At 43.2% G+C, this 20,153-nt stretch overlaps 1 protein-coding gene across 2 annotated transcripts in view; it reads left to right on the top strand.

Annotated features, from left to right (window-relative positions):
* Nucleotides 1-20,153, top strand: part of KLHL11 (kelch like family member 11) — a 133,370-nt gene that overhangs the window by 107,032 nt on the left and 6,185 nt on the right. The window contains exons 2-3 of one of the 2 annotated variants that reach the window (XM_063959567.1): nt 2,531-3,473; nt 12,526-12,565. In XM_063959567.1, coding sequence (XP_063815637.1) covers nt 2,531-3,473; nt 12,526-12,565 — 983 coding nt within the window. Of the gene's footprint in view, nt 1-2,530; nt 5,313-12,525; nt 12,566-20,153 lie in introns of those variants that run through there. The other variant, XM_063959566.1, reaches the window with a different exon arrangement.

The raw sequence follows: 20,153 nt of genomic DNA on the forward strand, positions 1-20,153 counted from the left end.
CTTTCAAAAAGAACTGGCTTCTCTGCCTGAAGTTCAGTCGTTTGTAAAGGGAGTGCTGCATATTCAGCCCCCTTTTGTGCCTCCAGTGGCACCTTGGGATCTTAACGTGGTGTTGAATTTCCTGAAGTCACACTGGTTTGAGCCACTTAAAACCGTGGAGTTAAAATTTCTCACGTGGAAGGTGGTCATGCTATTAGCCTTGGCTTCAGCTAGGCCTGTGTCAGAATTAGCGGCTTTAATTTCTGCCAAAAGTGGTGTCATCTTTTCATATGAACCAACCTATTGTGGTGCCTGTGGCTACTCGTGACTTGGAGGATCCCGAGTTACTAGATGTGGTCAGGGCTTTGAAGGTTTATGTGGCCAGAACGGCTAGAGTCAGGAAAACTGAGTCGCTGTTTATCCTGTATGCATCCAACAAGCTGGGTGCTCCTGCTTCAAAGCAAACTATTGCTCGCTGGATCTGTAACACGATTCAGCAGGCTCATTCTGCGGCTGGATTGCCGCTGCCAAAATCAGTAAAAGCCCACTCCACAAGGAAGGTGGGCTCTTCTTGAGCGGCTGCCCGAGGGGTCTCGGCATTACAGCTTTGCCGAGCAGCTACTTGGTCAGGTTCGAACACTTTTGCAAAGTTCTACAAGTTTGATACCCTGGCTGAGGAGGACCTTGTGTTTGCTCATTCGGTGCTGCAGAGTCATCCGCACTCTCCCGCCCGTTTGGGAGCTTTGGTATAATCCCCATGGTCCTTACGGCGTCCCCAGCATCCACTAGGACGTTAGAGAAAATAAGATTTTACTTACCGGTAAATCTATTTCTCGTAGTCCGTAGTGGATGCTGGGCGCCCGTCCCAAGTGCGGACTTCTTCTGCAATACTTGTATATAGTTATTGCTTAAATAAGGGTATGTTATGGTTGCATCAGGGTTGGTCTGATGCTCCGTTGTTGTTCATACTGTTAACTGGGTAAGTTTATCACAAGTTATACGATGTAATTGGTGTGACTGGTATGAGTCTTGCCCTGGATTCCAAAATCCTTTCCTTGTACTGTCAGCTCTTCCGGGCACAGTTTCTCTAACTGAGGTCTGGAGGAGGGACATAAAGGGAGGAGCCAGAGCACACCAGAATCCAAATTCTTTCTTAAAGTGCCCCGTCTCCTGCGGAGCCCGTCTATTCCCCATGGTCCTTACGGAGTCCCCAGCATCCACTACGGACTACGAGAAATAGATCTACCGGTAAGTAAAATCTTATTTTTTTTGTGTCATGCTCTTATATACTGATTTCTTAGTGTTGCTATAGTGTGTTCACACCATTTTATGTAGTAAATTAAACTTTGAAAGCAATTTTCCAAGCTGCAAAAGCTCAGTGCAATAGAAGTGGTCCATCTACTAATCAACCCCCCCCCCCCCCCACCGCCTTTTTGTTTTTGGTTTTTTTTTTGTCAGGAAGAAACCTGGGACAGCAAATATTTCCACCATGTATAAATGTCATTTTACAGAAATGTCACACAAGCTCTTTTGTATTAGAATAGCAGCATTTATTTGCTGCCAAGCAAAACTGCTTGAGAATTTTTATTTAGTATTCAAGAAGTTTTTCAGCAGCTGTGTTACAGTAACAGGAGAAATTATAGACTTCTGTGAGGGACTGTTTTGATTAACTTAACTGGCATGGTCAGATCACATGGCACCGCGCCAACCCACTGTGTCCCCCAGTTTTTGATTAGGAGATCCGTTCTGCAGATGTGCATAATATAATATTTAAATATTAAAAAAAAAATACACTTTAAACCATTTTAAATAAAACGTTTTATAAAAAACCCAATTATATGTACGGGGTTGAAGGAAAAATAGTCGGTTAAGTGGTTAAGCAATTCTGTTGCTAGCCTTAAATACTGCTTTTTAATAGATGGCAGAACAGGAAATATGTACCCTGTGACATTTTGTAAGCAAAGTCATTTAGTTAGGACCACATTTGAAAAGAATTATAGAGTAAAAACCAAAGTAGAATAAGTATTTGTGCAGCACTAACATTACAAGTTAATACTGTTTGGTTACATTTTACAGATTCTTTTCCTCCCTTCACTTATATTTATAACAATTCTTAATTTAAGTAAAATGTAATGTACTAAAGAACTTAATATACTGGGTAGTATTTTATATTTAAATGACAAGGTTATTGAATCTCAGGTAAGTAAATGTCTGCACTTTAAAATTGCTGCATGCAGGGTGCAGATTAACAGAGCATGTATTTATTGGTGTCTCAGGCTGAGAAACACAAGTGCTTCCTTACCACTAATCAAGCAGTTCAATATTTGCAAATTCACTCTAATAAACTAATTGAAAAATACCTGGTTTTAACACGAGCCAGAGTTTTTTTGGCTGTACATGTCTTTTTTATTAATCATAAAGAATAATATATTTCATTTAAATATTTATACTGAAGTGCATAATCTACAGAAGTTGGTCTTAATAGTTAAACAATTTTAGCCTGAAATTATCTATTGTTAAACATTTCTGTTTCTTTTCTCTCCTCATTCAGATTTTTGTTGCTGCGCCTAAAGGAGTTCTGTGGAGAGTTTCTGAAGAAAAAGCTCAATCTTTCAAACTGTGTAGCCATTCACAGTTTGGCTCATATGTATACACTTAACCAGTTGGCTTTGAAATCAGCTGACATGATTCGCAGAAATTTCTATAAGGTGATTGAGGATGATGAGTTCTACACTCTCCCATTCCATCTTGTAAGAGATTGGCTTTCTGATCCAGAGATCACAGTTGACTCTGAAGAGATACTCTTTGAAGCAATTCTAAAGTGGATTCAAAAAAACACTGATGAGAGGGAGAAGTATTTTGAGGAATTGTTTCAACTCCTTCGACTTTCTCAAATGAAACCCACTTATCTTACGCGTCATGTGAAAGCTGAAAGACTAGTGGCTGCAAGTGAGGCCTGTTTGCAGTTGGTGGCTGAAGCTGTGGAAGGCCATGCTTTGCGTTCAGAAAACCTACAAGCTGGAAACCTACAGCCCCTGGCTACCCACATGACTTCCTTGCCACGCTATGGTCAGAATATGGATGTAATTATGGTGATTGGAGGGGTCTCAGAAGGAGGAGACTATTTAAGTGAATGTGTTGGATATTTTATTCATGAAGATCGATGGGTAAACTTACCACATATTCATAATCACCTTGATGGCCATGCTGTGATGGCTACAGACTCTCATGTTTATGTGGCTGGCTCCATGGAGCCTGGATTTGCCAAGACAGTGGAAAGATATAACCCTAACAGAAATATGTGGGAACAAGTGTGCAACTTGATCACTCGAAAACATTCCTTTGGCCTTATGTCTGTAAAGGGAAATTTGTACAGTATTGGTGGTCATGGCAATTTCAGCCCCGGCTTTAAAGATGTTACAGTTTATGATCCAGGGCAAGATAAGTGGCAGATCCTAGAGTCTGCACCAAAGATCCTGCGAGATGTCAAAGCTGTAAGTGTAGAAGATCGTTATGTTTACATAACTGCCCGTACTCCAGTTGATAGTGATAATGAGGACGGGCTTAGAACAGTTCATTTTAGATATGACATAGAGAGCAGTAGGTGGCAGGATGTAGAGTCTTTGCCACTTCTGGACAATTATTGTACATTCCAAATGTCAGTGGCCTGCACAAACTTCTACAATACTGCCTCTTGCTGTCCTAAAAGCTACTCTGTAACTGTTGATGAAGCTCAGAGTAAAATCTCTAGGCAAGTCTCAAATGAGATCCTTGAGAGCTTGCCTCCTGAGGTTCTGGGTATAGAAGGAGCAGCTATCTGTTATTACAAAGATGATGTTTTCATTATAGGTGGCTGGAAAAACAGTGATGACATAGACAAACAGTATAGGAAAGAGGCATACCGGTATTGTGCTGAACGCAAACGCTGGATGTTGCTTCCTCCTATGCCTCAGCCTCGGTGCCGTGCAACTGCTTGCCATGTGAGAATCCCATTTAGATACCTTCATGGCACACAGAAATATCCAATGCCACCTAACCTCATGTGGCAAAAAGATAGAATCAGGCAGATGCAGGAGTTGCATCGGCACACAATGAACTTAAGACGCACTCCCCGGTCTCAGATTGAATGCTAAATACAGTTCTCAAATACACTTTCTCCTAGGAGCCTCTTTTTAGATGCAATTTGCACATGATATACCCCCTTTTTTATTTGTACAATAATACCACTAGTAAAACATGAGGTTTACACAACATAGACTGGTGTTTGCAGAGTGTCAAACACTCTAATGAGCATGTCCGTGTACATAAATCTATACAATTTGTGTATTACAGTACATTTACATAGCCTTAATTTCCAAGGCATATCATTCAAATATGTTTTAACAACAAACCATTATCAGCCAAATTTCAGGTGGCAGATTTCTGATGTCTTTGACAGCTTGGTATGTATACTGCATGGCAAAGGTGGCTCAATAGGTTATTTTATTCTTGCAACAAAAAGAAAGTGGTGAGGGGCTCCATACTAGAACCCTCCTGAGCTTCCAATCAAAAATAAAATAAGTTGAAATTAGTTTCTGGGGAGATTTTAAGTTCTAAGGTAAATCAGCTACCTGTATTTATTAACCGGATTCCCCCAAAAATCCTAGATTCAATTAAGTGGGTTGGTGGTGCTCCCCAGAGTCAGCGTTACATAGAACACTCACTTGAGAAAAATACTTTTGTTTTTTAAAGAGTGCTCCCCCCCCCCCAAAATTATTTTTCTCTAGTAAGTGTTAGGTTTGTAATGAAAAAATATCGGAGTAAGTTGTAATTCCAGTTTGTTTTTTATACTGGATGCTGCTTTGCTTGTTTGTGTCTTGTAGTTTATACAACATAAGCTAGTTTGGGTTATAGCCACAGAAAAAAAAGGCATTAAAGTTAAAATTGTTATCCTTCACCATCCTAAGTTATTCTATTTACTTGCATTCAATGCTGCATCTCCACGTCTTATTCCTCTATTTTTCCTCAGTTCCCGTTCTTGCATGAAAAGCTATTGTAACCATAGACCATTTAGTAAAACAAGTAATGTAATATATATATATATATATATATATATATATATATATATATAATTTTTTTTATTTTTAAATAAATTCTTAATGTTGATTTCACACTATTATCTTAAAGTGCACCAGAAACCATTTTGGGAGCAGAACCAAACCCTTTTTTTTCCAGAATAAAGATTTCACTGTGAACTATGGACTGATGAATATTAATCTAGTTTATCATAGATTGCATCTTTTAATGTCACTTGCTTGATTGAAGAAAAATAAATTACTGTCTTTGTAACTTTTCGTGGTATGAAGATATGTATTTTATTAAAATACTATAGGAATTGGGTAATTTAATATACACTTTATAAAGTTTAGAGGGTACAGAGAAATTGATGGCTTTATGGTATTAAGCAAATGGGCCTTTTGTATTTCTTAAATATGTTAATCCAAGGAACCTTTACACTTGGCAAACAATATCAAGTAAAATTACCCTTTTAAAAGAACTGAATGGAAAAAAAGACCATCCATATACATAAATGAACTCAAACTCTCTGAAATACAAATTGTTGCTGTATACATATAATAGTTCTAAAATATATAATTTTTAAAAAGTGAATATTCACCTTATACCTAGTCCAGTATAAACTAATTTGTGGTAGGTGCAGTCATGTATTCATTAGATCTCTGGAAAAAACAACACTCTAAATATCAACTCTAAATCCATCAAATTTATGACCACCTATAGAATACTGGTCTTTAATTAGTGATGATCAGCCTAATCAATTATTAAAATCTGCAAGATGTAATTTCAAACAACATTTAAAATAAAAATCATTTATGACCAAGTGTATCCAATTGTATGCTGTTATTGACCACACAGCAAAAACAGGCTAACATAGCTTTATAGTATATCATGCTTTCCAATTATAACCCATTTTTATCGTGGGGTAAATTACATCTTCAGTGATATGATCAAGTTCAAAGGAAATAAAATTAAAAACTTAAAGTTTCTAATTTCTTTAATGCTGGTTTAAAATATTCATGATATGTTTTGAGAACCATGCAACCTGTATCTTTCATTAGCAAAAGTATGATGTGCATTTTACAGTTGCTGTTTAACTTTGATATATTTGATATTTCAGAATTGTTCTGTAGTTATAACTTTACTATTTATATTTTGCAATCTCTGTGGAGTCCATTTCAGTTTGTATTTTAGAGATGCTGAGTTTTATATTGTGTTCATTTTTAACTATTTGGTTATCTTCAAAGAGTAATTTTGTAGACAGTCATTTTTACTTGGTTATAGTGGACATTTGCAGGTCTACTTTTTGTATGTGTACTTGTATTAAAAGCCAAGTCCACCTGTCAAATATAACTCCTTATCCTATATCCATTTTAGATAATCTATTTTTCTCTAACGTCCTAAGTGGATGCTGGGGACTCCGTCAGGACCAAGGGGGTTTAGCGGCTCCGCAGGAGACAGGGCACAATAATAAAAGCTTTAGGATCAGGTGGTGTGCACTGGCTCCTCCCCCTATGACCCTCCTCCAAGCCTCAGTTAGATTTTTGTGCCCGGCCGAGAAGGGTGCAATCTAGGTGGCTCTCCTGAGCTGCTTAGAATAAAAGTTTAAGTTAGGTTTTTTTCTTTCAGTGAGACCTGCTGGCAACAGGCTCACTGCTACGAGGGACTTAGGGGAGAGAAGTAAACTCACCTGCGTGCAGGATGGATTTGCTTCTTAGGCTACTGGACACCATTAGCTCCAGAGGGAGTCGGAACACAGGTCTCACCCTGGGGTTCGTCCCGGAGCCGTGCCGCCGACCCCCCTTGCAGATGCCGAAGTTGAAGAGGTCCAGAGGTCCAGAAACAGGCGGCAGAAGACTTTCAGTCTTCATAAGGTAGCGCACAGCACTGCAGCTGTGCGCCATTGTTGTCAGCACACTTCACCAACAGTCACCAACTGTCACTGAGGGTGCAGGGCGCTGGGGGGGGCGCCCTGGGCAGCAATGTATAATACCTTTTTATGGCTAAAATACATCACATATAGCCCTTGAGGCTATATGGATGTATTTAACCCCTGCCAGATCTCACAAACTCCGGGAGAAGAGCCCGCCGAAAAAGGGCGGGGCCTATTCTCCTCAGCACACGGCGCCATTTTCCTGCTCAGCTCTGCTGTGAGGAAGGCTCCCAGGCTCTCCCCTGCACTGCACTACAGAAACAGGGTTAAAACAGAGAGGGGGGGCACTTATTTGGCGATATGATTACATATATAAAAATGCTATAAGGGAAAACACTTGTATAAGGGGTTGTCCCTGTATAATTATAGCGTTTTTGGTGTGTGCTGGCAAACTCTCCCTCTGTCTCCCCAAAGGGCTAGTGGGGTCCTGTCCTCTATCAGAGCATTCCCTGTGTGTGTGCTGTGTGTCGGTACGTGTGTGTCGACATGTAGGAGGACGATGTTGGTGAGGAGGCGGAGCAAATTGCCTGTATTGGTGATGTCACTCTCTAGGGAGTCGACACCGGAATGGATGGCTTATTTAGGAATTACGTGATAATGTCAACACGATGCAAGGTCGGTTGACGACATGAGACGGCCGGCAAACAAATTAGTACCTGTCCAGGCGTCTCAGACACCGTCAGGGGCTTGTAAAAACGCCCATTTACCTCAGTTGGTCGACACAGACACAGACACGGACACTGACTTCAGTGTCGACGGTGAAGAAACAAACGTATTTTCCTTTAGGGCCACACGTTACATGTTAAGGGCAATGAAGGAGGTGTTATATATTTCTGATACTACAAGTACCACAAATAAGGGTATTATGTAGGGTGGGAATAATCTACTTGTAGTTTTTCCTGAATCAGATAAATTAAAGTGTGTGATGATACGTGGGTTTCCTCCGATAGAAAATTATTGGAGGTATACCCTTTCCCGCCAGAAGTGAGGGCGAGTTGGGAAACACACCTTAGGGTGGATAAGGCGCTCACACGCTTATAAAAACAAGTGGCGTTACCGTCTCCAGATACGGCCGCCCTCAGGGAGCCAGCTGATAGGAAGCTGAAAAATATCCTAAAAAGTATATACACACATACTGGTGTTATACTACGACCAGCAATCGCCTCAGCCTGGATGTGCAGCGCTGGGGGGGCTTGGTCGGATTTCCTGACTGAAAATATTGATACCCTTGACAGGAACAATATTTTATTGACTATAGAGCATTTTAAGGATGCATTTCTATATATGCGAGATGCGCAGAGGGATATTTGCATTCTGGCATCAAGAGTGGATGTGATGTCCATATCTGCCAGACGATGTTTATAGACACGACAGTGGTCAGGTGATGCAGATTCCAGACGGCACATGGAAGTATTGCCGTATAAAGGGGCGGTCCATCGGACCTGGTGGCCATGGCAACAGCTGGAAAATCCACTTTTGTTACCCCAAGTCACATCTCAGCAGAAAAGGACACAGTCTTTTCAGTCTCAGTCCTTTCGTACCCATAAAGGCAGGCGGGCAAAAGGCCAGTCATATCTGCCCAGGGTTAGAGGAAAGAGAAGAAGACTGCAGCAGGCAGCCCATTCCCAGGAACAGAAGTCCTCCACAGCTTCTGCCAAGTCCGCAGCATGACGCTGGGGCCATACAAGCGGACTCAGGTGCGGTGGGGGGTCATCTCAAGAGTTTCAGCACGCAGTGGGCTCACTCGCAAGTGGACTCCTGGATCCTACACGTAGTATCCCAGGTGTACATTGGAAATTCGAGACGTCTTCCCCTCACAAGTTCCTGAAGTCTGCTTTACCAACGTCTCCCTCCGACAGGGAGGCAGTATTGGGAAAAAATTCACAGGCTGTATTCCCAGCAGGTGATAATCAAAGTACCCCTCCTACAACAAGGGAAGGGGTATTATTCCACACTATATTGTGGTACTGAAGCCAAACGGCTCGGTGAGATCTAAAAGATTTGAACAATTACATACAAGGGTTCAAATCAAGATGGAGTCACTCAGAGCAGTGATAGCGAACCAGGACGATATGGTGTCACTGGATATCAGGGACGCTTACCTACATGTCCAAAAATTTGCCCTTCTCACCAAGGGTATCTCAGGTTCGTGGTACAGAACTGTCACTATCAGTTCAGACGCTGCCGTTTGGATTGTCCACGGCACCCCGGGTCTTTACCATGGTAATGGCCGAAATGATGATTCTTCCTAAAAGAAATATGGACGCTTTCCTGATAAGGGCAAGGTCCAGAGAACAGTTGGCGGTCGGAGTAGCACTATCTCAAGTAGTTCTACGACGGCACGAGTGGATTCTAAATATTCCAAAATCGCAGCTTTTTCCGACGACACGTCTAATGTTCCTAGGAATGATTCTGGACACAGTCCAGAAAAGGATGTTTTCTCCCGGAGAAGAAGGCCAGGGAGTTATCCGAGCTAGTCAGGAACCTCCTAAAACCAGGAAAAGTATCAGTGCATCATTGCACAAGGGTCCTGTGAAAAATGGTGGTTTCTTACAAAGCGATCCCATTCGGTAGATTTCACGCAAGAACCTTTCAGTGGAATCTGCTGGGAAAATGGTCCGGATCGCATCTTCAGATGCATTAGCGGATAACCCTGTCTCCAAGGACAAGGGTGTTTTCTTCTGCGGTGGCTGCAGAGTGCTCATCTATGAAAGGGCCGCAGATTCGACATTCAGGACTGGGTCCTGGTGACCACGGATGCCAGCCTGAGTGGCTGGGGAGCAGTCACACAAGGAAAAAAATTTCCAGTGAGTGTGATCAAGTCTGGAGACTTCTCTCCACATAAATATACTGGAGCTAAGGGCACTTTACAAGGCTCTAAGCTTAGCAAGACCTCTGCTTCAAGGTCAGCCGGTATTGATCCAGTGGGACAACATCACGGCAGTCGCCCACGTAAACAGACAGGGCGGCACATGAAGCAGGAGGGAAATGGCAGAAACTGCAAGGATTCTTCGCTGGGCGAAAAATCATGTGATAACACTCTCGGCAGTGTTAATTCCGGGAGTGGAAAACTGGGAAGCAGACTTCCTCAGCAGGCATAACCTCCACCCGGGAGAGTGGGGACTTCAGCGGGAAGTCTTCCACATGATTGTAAACCGTTGGGAAAAACCAAAGGTGGACATGATGGCGTCCCGCCTGAACAAAAAACTAGACAGATATTGCGCCAGGTCAAGGGACCCTCAGGCAATAGCGGTGGACGCTCTGGTAACACTGTGGGTGTACCAGTCAGGGTATGTGTTCCCTCCTATGCATCTCATACCAAAAGTACTGAGAATCATAAGAAGGAGATGAGTAAGAACGATACTCGTGATTCCGGATGGGTCAAGAAGGACTTGGTACCCGGAACTTCAAGAGATGCTCACGGAAGAACCGTGGCCTCTACCTTTAAGAGAGGACCTGCTCCAGCAGGGGCCTTGTCTGTTCCAAGACTTACCGCGGCTGCGTTTGACGGCATGGCAGTTGAACGCCGGATCCTGAAAGGGCATTCCAGATGAAGTCATCCCTACCCTGGTCGAAGCCAGGAAGGATGTAACCGCAAAACATTTTCACCGCATTTGGCGAAAATATGTTGCGTGGTGTGAGGCCAAGAAGGTCCCTACAGAGGAATTCCAACTGGGTCGTTTCCTACATTTCCTGAAAACAGGACTGTCTATGGGCCTAAAATTAGGGTCCATTAAGGTTCAAATTTCGACCCTGTCGAATTTCTTCCAGAAAGAACTGGCTTCAGTGCCTGAAGTTCAGACGTTTGTAAAAGGGGTACTGCATATACAGCCTCCTTTTGTGCCCCCAGTGGCACCTTGGGATCTCAATGTTGTTTTGAGTTTCCTAAAGTCACATTGGTTTGATCCACTCACCACTGTGGAATTAAAATATTTCACATGGAAGGTGAAGATTCTATTAGCCCTGGCTTCAGCCAGGCGTGTGTCAGAATGGGCGGCTTTATCATATAAAAGCCCTTACTTAATTTTTCATTCTGACAGGGCAGAATTGAGGACTCGTCCTCAATTTCTCCTTAAGGTGTTTTCTGTTTTTCACATGAACCAACCTATTGTGGTACCTGCGGCTACTAGGGACTTGGAGGACTCCAAGTTACTTGACGTTGTCAGGGCCCTGAAAATATGTTTCCAGGACGACTGGAGTCAGAAAATCTGACTCGCTGTTTAGCCTGTATGCACCCAACAAGATGGGTGTTCCTGCTTCTAAGCAGACGATTGCTCGCTGGATTTGTAGTACAATTCAGCTTGCACATTCTGTGGCAGGCTTGCCACAGCCAAAATCAGTAAAAGCCCATTCCACAAGGAAGTGGGCTCATCTTGGGCGGCTGCCCGAGGGGTCTTGGCTTTACAACTTTGCCGAGCTGCTACTTGGTCAGGGGCACACCCTGACTGAGGAGGACCTGGAGTTCTCTCATTCGGTGCTGCAGAGTCATCCGCACTCTCCCGCCCGTTTGGGAGCTTTGGTATAATCCCCATGGTCCTGACGGAGTCCCCAGCATCCACTTAGGACGTTAGAGAAAATAAGAATTTACTTACCGATAATTCTATTTCTCGTAGTCCGTAGTGGATGCTGGGCGCCCATCCCAAGTGCGGATTGTCTGCAATACTTGTACATAGTTATTGTTACAAAAATCGGGTTATTATTGTTGTGAGCCATCTTTTCAGAGGCTCCTTCGTTGTTATCATACTGTTAACTGGGTTCAGATCACAGGTTGTACGGTGTGATTGGTGTGGCTGGTATGAGTCTTACCCGGGATTCAATATCCTTCCTTATTATGCACGCTCGTCCGGGCACAGTATCCTAACTGAGGCTTGGAGGAGGGTCATAGGGGGAGGAGCCAGTGCACACCACCTGATCCTAAAGCTTTTATTATTGTGCCCTGTCTCCTGCGGAGCCGCTAAACCCCCTTGGTCCTGACGGAGTCCCCAGCATCCACTACGGACTACGAGAAATAGAATTATCGGTAAGTAAATTCTTATTTTATACCATACTGGTTTTTCTTATATGATTTACATGCACGGTGGATTGGGTGTATGCAGTGTAATTAAAATTCCATATCCAGCAGATAGAAGCACTTTAGTAGAAGTGTTGTGTTGAAAATGCTGCTCTGATGAATACATGGTTTTTGGACTAACCCCCCCCCCCCCCCAAAAAAAAAAAAATTAAATTAAAATAAAAATAAATAACAAAAGGTTCACAAAGGTAGACATATTTTTAACAGTTTCTCTCAACATGACTATATTGTACATTCATTGTATACAGATCCTTACAGAACATTGGATTCTTTTTGCCGACTCTGCTGTCATAGACTAATAAAAACTAGATGCTGATAAATCCTATGCCCTTTCCTAACAGGAATGTTTTGTTTCCAAGGGAGCACTTTGAAACCATTGTATTGTTCTAGGCAGTCAAGATGGTCACTGAAGGGAGCACTTGGAAACCATTGTACTGTTTTAGGCAGCCAAGATTGCCACTGAAATTGCCTTAATTATATTTTTCAGGTGACTTTGCATACCCTTACTGTATGCTCTCCTGGTTATGGTAAGTGATATAGTTGCATGCAGCGTGCTACTGCCACTGGTCCATGTATGACTTAGAAACAACTTTAACCCTATGGTTTTTAACATTCTAACCTCCTTGTGTGCATTGAGAACTTACACATCACAAGTAATGAACATTCAGAATATTAGGCTACATGAAATTAACCTCTTAAACTGACTAATATTTTTTCTCGGTATTTCCTTAAAATTGTTGATTTAAAAAAAGTATAAATACCATTTTAAACATGCTTTGGTATAATTGGACTGATATGTGAGTTTGTTAATAAAATTATACTGAATGAGGTTTACATAGCTATTTGTTATGTGCTATAAAAAAAATCTACAATTTTGTGGACATATTTGAAAAAAATAGTTTTTATATAGTCAATCCTATATGATAAAAGGCTAATGCTGCTCCTCACCTCTGTAGGGGGAATGTAAGTGTTTTTGCGCACCAGTGGCTAATAGATGTGCCCGACAGAGCAATTCAAGTATTGCTCCATTCGGGTGCACACGGTCGCTGGCATTACGGTTATGTTGCATAGTCATCGTGATGGGCTTGTAGTGTGTGTGTATATATGTATATATATATATGTGCGTGTGTATGTATGTTATATATATATATATATATATATATATATATATATATATATATATATATATAAAAAAAAAATTTTTTCCCCCTCTGGCTGGGTCCACAGGAAAACATTGGGATATTGTCGAGCGACAGCAAAAATGGCACCAACACGGTCACAAGCTTTCTGGCCTCCCAGGATGCATTGGGGCCTCCACTATATAGTCCCGCCCACTGACTCAGTCAGATCAGTTTTTTGCTTGGTGCGGCAGGAAGCCGCATGGTCACAGGGCTGCTGTGAAAGCAGCCTTAAGTTTTCATTAATTTATTTTTATAGACTTACTGTTTGGTTTTTGAGCGACTTCTCTTAGCAGCGTCTTAAACGCATATTAGAAAGGGTCGCTCCAACAACTCCCCACCGGGTCGCAACAACGCTTACCTCCGCGGTACAGTGCTGTCTCGACGGGCGTCTGTGTCGGATGTTCTAGCAGGTCCAGCAGACGTTACCAGGCTGTGGCCGGAGCATGGGGAGACGGTGAGTCTATGGACTTCCTCTTACTAGAGGGGTCAGGACACAGCTACACTGATTTGGTGGAGACTACAAACAGTGTGTTGATGCGCCGAACATCCCGGTGTGACAGCGCTACGCTCTGGGGATCATAGGCGCCAGGACTAGGTGAGGCCGCGATCCTGGAAGTTTAAGTCAACAGGGGGTTTCAGACGCTCTCCTGGCCGTCCCTCCTCCGAGTTCATGGACAGTTCCCGCGTGTCTCTCGTTTCATGAACTGAATGACCTCACTTCCGGCTCAGACGCTACCACGAGGGTACTCGGTCGCAGCTTAGACGCTGCGGTTGTGTACACTGAATATAAACCTGCCCAGACCGAGTCGCAGGCCTTTAGCGTCTGCATGCACGTGGAGTCGCTCAGCGTCCTTGTCCGTTGGTGAGCGTCTGTGTCCGATATCAGTTACTAAGAGCGGCAGTGTACACCAGTAGCGTCTGAATCAACTCAGCGTCTTACGAGCGTCTTTGCTTGGATATGGAAGTGTGGTGAGTCTCCCTGTATCCCGCTCTCTGGAGGCAGGGTATACAGTACTAAAAATTCCTTTCTACTCCTTTAGTATGCATTGTTAATTTTTAGTACCTATTGCATATGAGACCTGTATATTACTGTGTTTTCTGCATGTTATGTTGAAAAAAGAACCAGTTAAACAGAAGTACAATTTTCCTACTTATGTTTAAGTTATTATGGAGGTTGTATTCTCATATGACAATGTCTAATGCTTTAACATGTGACTGACTGCTAGTATGCGTGCTGACTTTTCTGTGTAATGTCAGTCCTGTTCTGACCCTCAAATCAGGTGCACTATGGTCAGATTGATTTCACCTCTACTGATTATAGGGTGTTTTTCAGTCACAAAATTGTGTAGTCAATATCAGATAAAATGTCTGTGAGCGGCAAAAGTGATGAGGAGAATTTGTCAAGCACTCCCATAGCCCTAACATGCTTATCTTGTAAGTCAGGGGTAATTGATATGAATCAATTGGTCACTTATGAGGGTTTGTGTGCAAACTGTTTCGCTTTTCAGCGAAGTAAAAAACAGGAGTTAGTTCAGCCTCCAGTAGAGCCACCATGGAATATGTTCGCAAAGACTCTGTCTTCAATAGCGGACAGGTTAGCTCCGGTAGCACCACCTCAAGGGTTAGGTTACACTATGAACCCATACATGCAGCTCCCTTCCTATGGTTTGGTTCCAGTAGCTTCTACAAGCAACCAAGAGGCAGGTAAGACTAAGACAGATACGTCTGTATGGCAGACTACACAAGATGATACATCGGATGATGATGCGGAAACAATAGAGTCAACCTCGTATGATGATCAGTCGCAGAACTTTAGTTCAGATGATGTAGCTGAACTCATTAATGCAGTGAAGGCTGTGCTTTCTCTGGAAGAACCAGCCAAGACAGCGTTAAAAGCAAAAGCACCTGTATTCAAACGATCAAAGTCAGTGAAGGTTGAATTTCCAGCGTCAGATGAGTTGACGGAAATGATGGATGAGTCTTGGGCAGCGCCCAGTAAAAAGTATAAGATTCCTAAGAGATGGGATTCTTATTATCCATTTCCTGCTGGAGATTGTTCGAAGAGAGAAGTTCCTCCAAAAGTAGATGCACATGTTCTGCGACTCGTGCATAAATCTGCTTTACCACTGTCATCTACCTCTTTGAATGATGTCACAGACAGAAGGGTAGAGAGCCTATTGAAAAATATTTTTTCTCTTGTAGGTGCAGTGGTAAGACCTGCTATGGCTTCGGCCTGGGTAGCAAAGGCAATGGGCGAATGGATAGAGGAACTAGAGAATGACATCCCTTCTCCTACTAGGGAGCAAAAGGATCGTCTTTGCTGTTTAACACAATCTGCCCAGTATTTAGAAGAAGCAGCTATTGATGTTGGCACTGTTTCTTCTAAAGCTTCAGCCCTGGCAGTAGTCGCTCGCAGAGCAGTTTGGCTATGGACCTGGAAGGCAGATGCAGAGTCCAAGAAAGAATTGGAAGCATTGCCGTTCGTGGGTAATATATTATTTGGAAAACCCTTATCGGATATCCTAGAGTCAGAGGCTGAATCAAAAAAGGTCAGATTTCCGGCTACCTATAACCCTAAGTCCAAGGGTTTAAAATTTCGCTCATTTCGCTGGCAAAGCAAAGCGAAAGCTAAAGAGGAGCCTAAACAACCCCAGTTTAAATCCAGGGGTAGGTAGCAGTGGGCTAGCAAAAAGCCAGCTTCCAAACCTGAACAGAAACCCTCAGCCTGAAGAGATGGGCCTCCGCCTGGAGGATTCCAGGGTTGGGGGCCGACTCCTGCAATTTGCACACATATGGCAACAGTCAACAACAGATGCCTGGGTGCAGAAGGTAGTATCTCAGGGGTATGGGTTCCCATTCAGGAGGCAGCCTCCTCAAAGATTTTTTTGCACCAGCCCATCTCGTATAGAGTCGAAGGCCAATGCCCTGCAAGAAGCAGTCCAAAAATTACTGAAGTCAGGGGTGATTGTCCCAGTACTTCCATCACAAAAGGGACAGGGGTATTACTCCAATCTGTTTCTAATCCAGAAACCAAATGGGTCATATCGACCAATTCTAAATCTGAAGATGTTGAACAACTACATATGGATCCCGAAGTTCCACATGGAGACGTTACGCTCCATAATGTTGGCTATGGAACCGGGGGACTATATGGTATCTCTGGATGTATGGGATGCTTACCTGCATGTACCTATAGCACTATCACATCAGTGTTACCTCAGGTTTGCTATCCTCAAGGAACACTTCCAGTTCCAAGCTCTGCCCTTCGGGCTAGCTACAGCACCCAGGGTGTTTACCAAGATCATGGTGGTTATGGCAGCTTGTCTGCGCAAGCAAGGGATAAGAATATTCCCATACCTATACGACCTATTAATCTTAGCACAGTCGCAAGATTTACTGTTGAGCCATCTCCAACAGACGATCGTTTGTTTACAGAGACACGGGTGGCTCATAAATTGGGAGAAGTCGTCCCTGAATCCGTCACAGCGGATGGTTCATTTGGGAGCCATATTGGATTCAGACCTACAGAGAGTTCTCTTACCAGAGAAAAAAATAGTCAAGGTGCAGGTCATGGCTCAGGAAGCGTTGCAAGCCCAGACAATGTCAGTCCATGCAGCAATGCGACTGTTGGGTCTGATGGTATCAACGTTCGACATGGTGGAATATGCGCAATTCCACTCCAGACCGTTGCAGCATCTCATTTTGACCAAATGGAACGGAAATCATCAAACGATAAAAAAGCAGATGATAAAGATTCCAGTAAATGTAAAAAGGTCTCTAGCATGGTGGCTACAGACAGACCATTTAAACAAAGGGAGACCCTTTTGGATAAAAGAGTGGCAAGTCCTGACGACAGATGCCAGCCTGCAAGGCTGGGGGGCGGTACTCGGAAGCCTATGGTTCCAGGGAAAATGGACCGTAAGGGAAAGTCGCCTGCCGATAAATCTGTTAGAAATAAGTGCCATTTACTTGGCCCTAGTTCAGGCAAAGGACAATCTACAAGGAAGACCAGTCCAGATCTGCTCAGACAGTGCGACGGCAGTAGCATACCTCAATCATCAAGGAGGAACTCACAGCAAGAGTCTGATGGAGGAAGTAACTCCCATTCTAAAATGGGCGGAACTCCATCTCCCGGCATTGTCAGCAGTATTTGTCCCGGGTGTACTAAAGTGGGAAGCGGATTTTCTCAGTCGGCACACCATTCAGGAAACCGAATGGGCACTACACCCAGGAGTGTTTCAGACACTGGTGAACAGATGGGGTCTACCGGAGATAGACCTTATGGCGTCTCATCTAAACAACAAAGTTCCGAGGTACGGATCAAGAACAAGGGACCCAGGAGCGGTCCTGGTAGACGCACTGTCAGTAGAATGGAGGTTTCAGCTGGCATATCTGTTCCCTCCAATATCTGTTACCCAGAGTAGTGAGAAAGATAAAACAGGCAAAAGGAGCAATCATTCTAATAGCTCCAGCTTGGCCAAGAAGGCATTGGTACACATCTGTTGAGAATGTCCGTGGAAGCACCGATACTGCTCCCTCAACGTCCAGATCTGTTAATGCAGGGTCCTTGTTGTCACAGTCATCTGGATCGCCTGTCTTTGACGGCGTGGCTGTTGAAACCTCTATCTTAGAGGCTAAAGGATTTTCAAAGCAAGTAATCCAAACCATGCTTAGAGCAAGAAAGCCTTCTTCGGCCCGTGTGTATCATAGAATATGGCAAGCCTATATTCATTGGTGTTCTGGAAAAAATTACAATCCGAGATCCTTTAAAGTAGCTAAAATTTTGGATTTCCTGCAGGCAGGATTGGATAAAGGGTTGAAGGTTGCTTCCTTGAGGGTGCAAGTCTCAGCATTGACTGTATGGTTTCAGCAGAAGATTGCTCATCTACAGGATGTACGTACGTTTTTCCAAGGAGTAGTACATATTCAACCTCCATTTGTTCCTCCTGCAGCTCCCTGGGATTTGAATTTAGTTCTTAAATTTCTCCTGGGTCCTTTGTTTGAACCACTTGAGAGAGCAGATCTTAAGTGGTTAACGGTTAAAGTTCTTTTTTTACTGGCAATGGCGTCAGCCAGAAGAGTGTCAGATTTGGGAGCATTATCATGTAAGTCTCCTTTCCTAAGTTTTTTTCCAGACAGAGCAGTTCTCAGAATGAGATCTAGCTATCTTCCAAAGGTGGTATCAAAATTTCACCTGAATGAAGAGATTATAGTCCCCGCTTTTCAGATATCGGGACTATCTGCAGGAGAAGCGTCGCTGGACGTGGTCCGGGCTTTAAAAATCTACATAGATTGTACTAGTGCCATCAGGAAAACAGATTCCCTCTTCATCCTCTACGGATTCCATAGAAGAGGATGGCCTGCTAGTAAACAGACGCTGGCGAGATGGCTCCGAATGGCAATATCAGAAGCTTATTCTCATGCAGATCTCCCTATTCCGGCTAATGTCTCTGCACACTCTACACGTAAGGTAGGTCCTTCTTGGGCAGCACAACAGGGTGCATCAGCAGAACAGATATGTAGGGCAGCCACATGGTCTTCCATAAACACATTCATCAGACATTATGCCTTTGATACTTTTGCCTCTCAAGACGCAGACTTCGGGCGAAAGGTCCTCCTATGCAATCAGGAGCGTCCCCACCACTAAAATGGCTTTGGGAATCCCAATGTTATCCTGTGGATAATCCTGTGGACCCAGCCAGAGAAATGAACGTTATGGTAAGAACTTACCGTTGATAACGTGATTTCTCTTATGTCCACAGGTATCCACAGGGATCCGAACCCTGACGCATCTGATTTGAGGATCTAGACAATCACTAAACCTCTTCCTTCTTGTATGGAAGGGTGTGCATGTGTGTTCTTGTCGCCTGTACAGGTCTCTACCTAATGTTCCTGCCTAAAATCGCTGTGGAAAGAACTGATCTGACTGAGTCAGTGGGCGGGGCTATATAGTGGAGGCCCCAATGCATCCTGGGAGGCCAGAAAGCTTGTGACCGTGTTGGTGCCATTTTCGCTGTCGCTCGACAATATCCCAATGTTATCCTGTGGACATAAGAGAAATCATGTTATCAACGGTAAGTTCTTACCATAACGTGTGTGTATGTATATATATATATATATATATATATATATATATATATATATATATATATATATATATATATATATATATATATATACCAAATAAATGGAGCACTCACCAGTCTTAGTCCTTAAATATGCACCAAATTTATTTTACGGACAGCATAATTCAGCTGCACCTTGCAGCATAATAGGGTATCTCAAACGTTTTCGGTCCCACACAGACCATCATCAGGAGAATATCAACAGATGTCACAAAAGCTGTCTCATCCAAAACCCTAAATCATCAGCTGCGTTTTGGATGAGACAGCTTTTGTGACATCTGTTGATATTCTCCTGATGATGGTCTGTGTGGGACTGGTGAGTGCTCCATTTATTTGGTTTCTACAATTGGATGCTCGTGAGAGCCTCTGTGGATGACACCCCAGCGGATGGACTTTTGATCTAAACGTGAGTGCGACCCATATATATATATATATGTGTATGTATGTGTGTGTGTGTATGTATGTATGTATATATATATATATATATATATATATATATATATATATATATATATTTCTGATGTCCTAGTGGATGCTGGGAACTCCGTAAGGACCATGGGGAATAGACGGGCTCCGCAGGAGACTGGGCACTCTAAAAGAAAGATTTGGTACTATCTGGTGTGCACTGGCTCCTCCCTCTATGCCCCTCCTCCAGACCTCAGTTAGATTTCTGTGCCCGGCCGAGCTGGATGCACACTAGGGGCTCTCCTGAGCTCCTAGAAAGAAAGTATATGTTAGGTTTTTTATTTTACAGTGAGACCTGCTGGCAACAGGCTCACTGCAACGAGGGACTAAGGGGAGAAGAAGTG

Source organism: Pseudophryne corroboree, chromosome 3 (genome assembly GCF_028390025.1).
Source record: "Pseudophryne corroboree isolate aPseCor3 chromosome 3, aPseCor3.hap2, whole genome shotgun sequence".
In the NCBI taxonomy this organism is placed as follows: domain Eukaryota; kingdom Metazoa; phylum Chordata; class Amphibia; order Anura; family Myobatrachidae; genus Pseudophryne; species Pseudophryne corroboree.